General features: G+C 41.6%; 1 protein-coding gene across 1 annotated transcript; it reads right to left on the bottom strand.

Moving 5' to 3' along the window:
• Positions 1-3,441: 3,441 nt before the first annotated feature.
• Positions 3,442-5,071, bottom strand: LOC112676851 (poly(rC)-binding protein 2-like). Its single transcript, XM_035706182.2, is given in 2 exon segments — positions 3,442-4,395; positions 4,397-5,071. Coding segments are annotated over 2 exon segments (1,101 nt in total). The 5' UTR covers positions 4,916-5,071; the 3' UTR covers positions 3,442-3,813.
• Positions 5,072-8,738: the final 3,667 nt, after the last annotated feature.

The raw sequence follows: 8,738 nt of genomic DNA on the forward strand, positions 1-8,738 counted from the left end.
AGTTCCAGCAGAAGCCTAGACAAACTCGCACCACACACACAACAAACACTCACGGACTCCCACCCAGTTCTCAGGCTCCCTCCAGGCTCAAAACTGCCCTCACCTTTTTGGGGTCCCAGCCTGAGAAAGAAGGTGAGTACTACCATATGCTGGTCTATCTTGGTTCTTGGAACAATGAAAGACCCAGATGAAGAATGATGGCATGAACCTGCCACTTGGCTGAGCCTGGATCTACATATTATCAACCTGACTTGACTATCAAATTGATAGACATTTAAGTTCTCCAGGAAACCTAAATGTTGGCCATTTATAGGAGAAAAAAGTCAAGGGAAGGGGGCCAAAATGATTCAATGTTTTGGGACATGGTAGGTCTAGGAAAACCAGAGCCCAATTATTTTGACAACCTATAGGGCACAATAGAAGCTATATTAGTTGAAGAATTTATGATCAAGTCCCACCCCACACCATGCCTCCAAAAAAGCATGTAAGATACACTTCCAACTGTTAGTAGGAGCAAAGAAAATAAGTTCCTCGTTTTATGTAAGTAAAATTCTCAAAACAATGCAAGTTCACTTCATAAAATCTGGAAATATTAAGGAGTGCTGTTTCCTACCCTGTAAAGACCAAATAGTTCAGAAGATGGATTACTATGAAAGTTACTCTTTTAGTCTTTTTCCCTTCATGTATCTTCTCCATAGTTCAAATCACAATGTATACACAATTTTGTATCTTCTAGGTTTACTTCATACTACTGCAATCTCTTTAATAAATATGTGTATATATGGGTCCCTGGGTGGCTCAGTGGTTTAGCAACTGACTTCGGCCCACAGTGTGATCCTGGAGACCCGGGATCATGTCCTCTGTCGGGCTCCCTGCATAGAGCCCGCTTCTCCTTCTGCCTGTGTCTCTGCCTCTCTCTCGCTCTGTGTCTCGAAAAAATAAATAAAAACTTTTGGGATCCCTGGGTGGCGCAGCGGTTTGGCGCCTGCCTTTGGCCCAGGGCGCGATCCTGGAGACCCAGGATCGAATCCCACGTCGGGCTCCCGGTGCATGGGGCCTGCTTCTCCCTCTGCCTATGTCTCTGCCTCTCTCTCTCTCTGACTATCATAAATTAAGAAAAAAAAATAATAATAAATAAATAAATAAAAACTTTTATTTTTATTTTTTTTTTAAATTTTTTATTTATTTATGATAGTCACACACAGAGAGAAAGAGAGGCAGAGACACAGGCAGAGGGAGAAGCAGGCTCCATGCACCGGGAGCCCGACGTGGGATTCGATCCGGGGTCTCCAGGATTGCACCCTGGGCCAAAGGCAGGTGCTAAACCACTGCGCCACCCAGGGATCCCAAATAAAAACTTTTAAAAAAATATGTGTATATGTGTGTATACACAGCTATAACAGAAATACCAAAGCATCCCATTTTTGAGCAATTATTCTACCTCCTATAAGTATAAACTAAAATCTTGAAGCCTCTGCTACACTACATTTTTTATATATAAACATTATTCTGTGAATTTTTACTGAATTTGTAAAAGCTATCTATGAAAGAATATGACATTATTGCTTTCTATTCACATTTTAAAATAACTTCCAGAATGGTTTATGCCAATTGACACTCTTTTCATCATATTCTCATTGGCAATAGAAATTATAATTTCTAGAATATTTGTCAATAAGATACCATTGTTTAATTTCCATTTCTTTTTTTTTTTTTTTAAACTAATTTTTTTAATAATTTTTATTTATTTATGATAGTCACACAGAGAGAGAGAGAGAGAGAGAGGCAGAGACATAGGCAGAGGGAGAAGCAGGCTCCATGCACCGGGAGCCCGACGTGGGATTCGATCCCGGGTCTCCAGGATCGCGCCCTGGGCCAAAGGCAGGCGCCAAACCGCTGCGCCACCCAGGGATCCCTTAATTTCCATTTCTATGTTTACTATTGAGTATTTTGCATTTATTTATTAACTAGCTATATTTTTTCTTTGTGAAATAGCCATGTTTTCTTCTTTATAGTAATTTCATATTAATGCACTAGAGATTTCTCTTAATAATCTTTAGAAACACTTTTTAAAAAGGGGCACGGTGCCTCAGCTGGTTGAGTGGCTGATTCTTGATTTCTGCTCAGGTCATGATGGCAGGGTCATGAGATCAAGCCCCACATGGAGCCCCACATGAAGCCCCGCACTGAGCCCTGCTTCAGGCTCTGCACTCAGTGCAGAGTCTGCTTGTCCCTCTGTCTCTGCTCCACCCCTACTCAGGCTCTCTGTCTTTCTAATAAATAAAATCTTTTAAAAAAAGAAATACTTTAAAAAAAAGTTTTTAATTAGTTCTTTCATAATTTTAGGCAATGATTTTGCCAATTTATATGCCATAAGACATTGTAAAAATGTTACATTTTCAAAAACAAAAAAGCAAGGTGAGGAAAAATATACAATATAAATCACTTATCTTTAAAAAGTAGGAGAAAAAATAGGAAACTATCTAGAAGACTAAAAAAGAATCTGAGAAGAATTGTTATACTTTTTGATGTTTGAACAAAATGAATGTATTATATATTCAAAGTTTTTAAACTAATGTACTTACTCCTACAAGAATCTCCTCTCAGGCTGACCAGTGTCAGCCATGACAGCAAACTGGAGAGTGGGAAGGTAACACCAGGGCCATTAACTTGGTTTTATCTACATTCCCTGTGGAATGTCACAAAAAAGTCTAACGTTTCCTTTTCCCTGAGGTAATTCCAAGACTACCCCCAAGGATTCCCTGTGCCCTGGTACTCCTGCCCATATGTGGTCAACTTCCATATTATATCAAGATTGGTCTGTGTGATGAATAGTATACAAGACTCCAGCTAGGCTGCAGCTTCTTCCTTGCTTTCTTGGATCACTTCTCCTGCCAGAAGCCAACTGACATGACAGGAGGAGCATGTAACAAGGAACTGAGGCCTCCTGCTAACAGCCATGTAAGGTTTAGAGGTTGACTGTCTTAGTCTATTGAATGAAACAAAATACACAGACTGGGTAGCTTATAAACAAGAGAAATTTGTGGAGGGGGTTGGGGGATGGGGTAACTGGGTGATGAACATTAATCACTGGGTCAGTGATGAATCACTGACCTCTATCTCTGAAACCAATAATACATTAAATGAATTAATTAATTGAATTTATTCAATTAATTGAACTTAAATAAAAATTAAAAATAAAATAAAATAAAATTTATTTTTATTTATTTATTAAAGATTTTATTTATTTATTCATGAGCGACACAGAGAGAGAGGCAAAGACATAGGCAGAAGGAGAAGTGGGCTTCCTGCGGGGAGCCCGATGTGGGACTTGATCCCAGGACTCGGGGATCACGCCCTGAGCCAAAGGCAGATGCTCAACCACTGAGCCACTCAGGCGTCCCAGATGAAATTTTTTTTTTTTTTCACTGTGGCATCCAGTTTCTATTCACAAAGAAAAAGCTCCAGTCCATCTTTTAATTTTTTTGAAAAATTCCTGACATTACAGAACTAAACTGAAATGTATTAATATTCCACTCTTATATTTCCATGACAAACAGAAAAATTCATGAGCCAAAAAAAAAGGGGGGAGAAGCTTATAAAACTAAATATGGATCTCAGCATTAACAGCTGAACAGAGAAAGAAATTAAAACGCTTTAATTAAAAAATCACGAGTGGATGATAAAGTGTGTAGAAACTGAAAATTTACAAACTATTTAAAACCTGGAATCGCTGACTGTTCAGAAACTACACAGATGGATCATGGGTGGTGGTGAACAGCAGAAAGGGATTATGGATGAATCTGCATTGTTCTAGCTGCTCCCCATGCCACCCGTCTCCGAGGAAAGCCTGACATTGATTAGATACTGAGCCAGGCTAATGCTGGCAGCAGATCCAGTGATGGTAACCTGCCTATCAGTAGATCCTTCCACTGGGTTCGCAATTTTGATCTGCGCCCCAGACATCTGACGGATCTCATTGATTTTGGCGCCTTGACGCCCGATTATGCAGCCAATCAAATCGTTTGGAATGGTGAGTTCATGAGAAGTAGTCTGAGCAGATGCATCCAAACCTGCCCAATAGCCTTTCACCTCTGGAGAGCTGGATTCAATGCCACTGAATCCGGTGTTGCCATGCGTCATGGGAAAATGAGACTGTTGCATTGCCAACTGGTGCAGCTTGGTCAAATCTGGCTGTGGAATGGCATACTGTCCTTGAATGGTACAGGCCTCTAGAGGTGGTCCCTCCAGGTCAGGGTTGAGGCACATGGACGGGGTGGTGTGGGGAAAGCTCGCACTGTCGCTGCCTGTGCTGTACCTGTCCTGACCACCTGCAAAGATGACTGGAGAACTGGACGGCTTGGGCCGGTACGGGATGGTCACGCCCTTCGAGGGGGGACTGGGAGAGAGTCTCCAACATGACCACGCAGATCTGTTTCACACACTCAATGATGGATTGCGGAATGCCAGCAATAGTGATGGCCCGCTCAGTTGAGTTGGGGAGCATATCCCCTGCCACCTGGACCTGAGCCCCTGTACTCTCTCGTATTTCCTTGATCTTGCAACCACCTTTCCCAATGAGAGAGCCGCACTGACTAGCAGGGACCACCAGCCTCAGGGTAACTGGGGGTCTACTGGCAGCTGTGCTATTGGTCATAGAGCTGCTGATGACCTCTTCCAGTTTGTCAATGATCATAGCGAAGGCTTTGAAGATGGCGTTAGTGGGTCCAGCCAAAGTGATAATTCTCTCAGGACAATTCCCTTCTGAGATGTTGATACCTGCACCACTCTCCTCACGCATCTTCTTAACTGATTCTCCTTTCTTTCCGATGATACTGCCAACTTCCTTTCCATGCATAAGTAGCCGGATGGTGAGAGTGACATTTAATCCACCTTCAATCACACCGGTGTCCATGTCGAGCAGTGTTCCGGGGAGCTGGACTTTGAGTGGTCAAGTCTTTGGTCACTGGTGGGGGTGAAAGCCAAAAACTGCAGGCGCGAGGCGACTGAGGGGAAAAGGGGAGCGGGCGGGAAGGGGAAGGGCGGGAGGCCGGGGGCGGAACAATAGGGGCGGGCGGGAAGGCGAGGGGGGCCCCGCGGGCGGGCGGAGGAGGAAGGGGGGGGGGGGTGGAGGAGGAGGAGGAGGAAGGGGGAAGAGACCCCGGGGCGGGTGGAGGGCGGCGGAGGGCGGGCAGGCGGGAGAGGGCGCAGGCTGCGGCTGCTCCTGCCGCTGCCTCTGCTGGTCTCTGAAATTTTTTTAAAAAGAGAAATTTACTGCTCACAGTTCTGGAGGCTGGAAGTTCAAGAACAGAGTGTCAACACAGAAAGGCGAGGGACCTCTTCCAGGTCACAGATTCTTGTATCTTCACATGGTGGAAAGGGCTAGGGAGCTTTGTGGGATCTTTTTTATAAAAACACTAATCTCACTCAAAAAGGTTGTACCCTCATGACCTAATTACTTCCCAAAGGCCCCATCTACTAATACCAACACTTTGGGGGCTTAGGATTTCAACATGAATTTGGAGGGACCAAAATATTCAGACCTAGCTCCAGTTAAGCCTTCAGATGCTGGAGCTCCAGCCAACATCTTAACTGCAACGTAAGAAAAGAAGCTGAGCCAGAGCCACTCTGCTAAGCAGATTTCAAATTCTTGACTCTTGAAAAAATATTTTAAACTGGTAAGTTTGCACTGATATTTTATATAATATAACCATAGATAATTAATGGAGATTTTGGCACCTGGAAGGGGAATGCTGCCATAACAAATATATGAAATATGGCTTTGAAACTGGGCAGTGCGCAGAAGCTGGAAGGACTTTGAGGAGAGTATTAGTACAAGACTTAGTGTTAAAAAAAAAACAAAACTGAACCTTGAGAACACTCTAGTATGGTTTAAAAGTGAAGAACATGCTATTAAAAATTTGAGAAAGAGGTTATGTAGTGGCAGAAAGTTGGTAACACCATCACTGTCACTTATATGAAATGTGGAAAATGTACCTAACTGTGTCACCTAGCTAAGGACATTTCCAGCCAGAGAGCTTAATGTACGGCTTGGTGCCTTCTTGTTGTATATAGTACAATATGAAGGGAAATTAAAAAGTTAAGGGAAGGGCTACTAAAACAGGAGCCAGAATTTGCAGGTTTTGTCAATTTTCAGTCTCTTAGATGGCAAAAGATACTGAAATTAATGGCTACCAAGCAAGTAGCCTACCCAGGGCACTGAATAAATGAGGTCTAAAGATGAGAGTATGACTGTAAAATTCTCTAAGGCCCAGAAAGCTAAAAGGTGATGCATCCGGTGAGGCCAGGGCATCTAAAGATCATGTCAATCACACAATAAGGCTTCTATTAACCTTAAGGGTGTTGTCCCGCAGCTATCTCAGCATGAAACCAACCAAGATGGAGTAGGTCTTACCTTGAACACTGTGTGGTTGTAGCTTCAGAGTGGACTCCTTTGGTTTGAACACCAATAAGATGAACAGGAGACACACGAAGTTTTTAAGAGAATATATTTGAAGAAATGTCTCTAGCTTGCACTGGAAGGGCCAGAGAGTGAAAAGAGAACTTTGGACTTCTACCTGCTATGAGCAGGAAGGGGGCTGAGCAAACGATTCAGTTAAACCAAGTACTGCCTTTCATATAAAGAGAAGTATGTCACTGTGGGGAATCAAGAGTACTGAGATCAAAGCCGAGACCAAGGCCTTGAGTCCTAATCAATGAACTGCCAACATGTACCTAGTGGGATTTCAGAATTGCTACTGACAAGTGATTCCCCTCTCCCCTTCCCCTTTTTGAACATGGCTGTGTCTATGAAGGTTGTCCTATGCCTGTCCCACCGGTGTTGGGTGGGGATGTAGGTGGGCAGATAACACATCTCTTTTGTTCACAGGTCTTAAGATCTAGAAGAACTGTACTTGAGATACTGCACATAAGGAATACCATTCTAGGACCCAATCTACATCTAGACCTGATTTAGATGATGAGATTCAGGAGGTGAATGTATTTTGCATATAGGAGGTATGTAATAAATAATGTGGCCCAAGTATAAAACCTGGTAATTTAAATTTATGCCCATAAATTTTTCCCTTCAAAGGTGGAACCTAATTACCCACCCCTTGGTATTTGGGTTGGAGTTGTGGCTCACTTCTAATGAATAGAATATTGTAGAAAAAACGAGTAAAGTAAAGCATCTGAGGTTAGGTCATAAATGACAGTGCAGCCTCCTTGCTTACTCCCTGGAATACTTGTTGCCTAGAAGCCCGCTAGGCATGTCCTGAGAACACTTAGGTAACCAAGTAGAGAAGCTCATATGGAGGAACTGAGGCTTTCTCCCAACAGAGAGCAAGGAACCAGAGTTTCCTGTCAATAGCCACGTGAGTGAGCCTTCCTGGAAGCAAATCCTTCAGCCTGTCAGGCTTTCAGATGACTGTACCACATGGAACTCAGACACAACAGTGCAACACAACTGGATTCCCAATTCCAGGAGAGAATTATCCCCAATGGGAGATAATATTTTTTTTAAGCTGTTAAATTTTGCAGTAATTTGTTATACAGCAAAAGATAACATACTCCCACCTTGGGCTCTGCCTTTAGTACAGTGGCTCTGCCTATTTAGTCCAGTTTCAACAAGAATCCTGCTGGGTCAGTTTAGAGAAAACTCCCCACCCTTGATATCTAACCACCCTTGATATCTGATCAAATTCCTTATTCTCTACCTTTGATGTCATGAATAATTTTTAACATTTTGTTGTTATTAGGAATTTCTTTCAAATGAGTATTCTCATACTTTTACCTTTTATACTGTTCCCATGTTGGGGGGTCATATTTCTAGAATTAAAAGTTTATATTTTTTATCAGAGAATTTTCTAATAACCCATGCAGTAATTTGAAAAGGACGTGTGTATATAAAGACACCATTTGGATATACCCACACACAGTGTATACCCTCAAGGCTCCAAGGAAAATTTAATCACAATAAAGTCAGACTAAAACATTCAGCCTGCAAATTTTCCTTCCTTTGGGATTAACTTACCAAAAAAGTATGTAGAATGAAAACTTCAATGAAAATGAAAATATGCATCAAAACATTTTGGATTCAAAGCTGTAAACAAGGGTAGGCAACGTTTAAATCCTTTATCAAGAAAAAAAGTAAAGCCTTTAAAATAAAAGGTCTTTATGAAAAAAAACAATCCTAAAGAAAGTAGAGGCATAAAATGAATCAAGGCAAAAATAGAGAAAACAAAATTAGTTGGGACAATAAATCAAAGGTTGCTCCCTGAAAAAAGGAAATCAGGAAAATTGATAAACCTGGCAAATCCAATGAAAGGAAAAAGAAATACATTTCAAAATTAGAAATGAGAAAAGGAATGAGATTCTGAGTAGAGGATAATATTCAACCCCAACTGGAAATATTATTTCAGGAAAGGAAGGTTTCTAATAGAAAAGTTATGAATCAGGCTGAGCATAACCTTAGAAACCTAAAGAAAATATAAATGATTGTCTCAACAGATGTTGTAAATTATCCAATAAAACTAAGCAATTTTTTTAAAAAAAAATCCTAAAGGCAGAAATCATTAAGCAATATGAGCATTACCTTTAACGGTAAAGCATTTCCCACTAAAACCAAGAACAGCAAAACTCATTTACATCTCACTGTTTTTGAAGTTCTGGCCAATGCAATATGATTAAAAATAAACACAACTGGCAGGAAGGCAAGGAGTCTGCACAGTGGTACCAAA

Source organism: Canis lupus, chromosome 26, assembly GCF_003254725.2.
Source record: "Canis lupus dingo isolate Sandy chromosome 26, ASM325472v2, whole genome shotgun sequence".
NCBI lineage: Eukaryota > Metazoa > Chordata > Mammalia > Carnivora > Canidae > Canis > Canis lupus.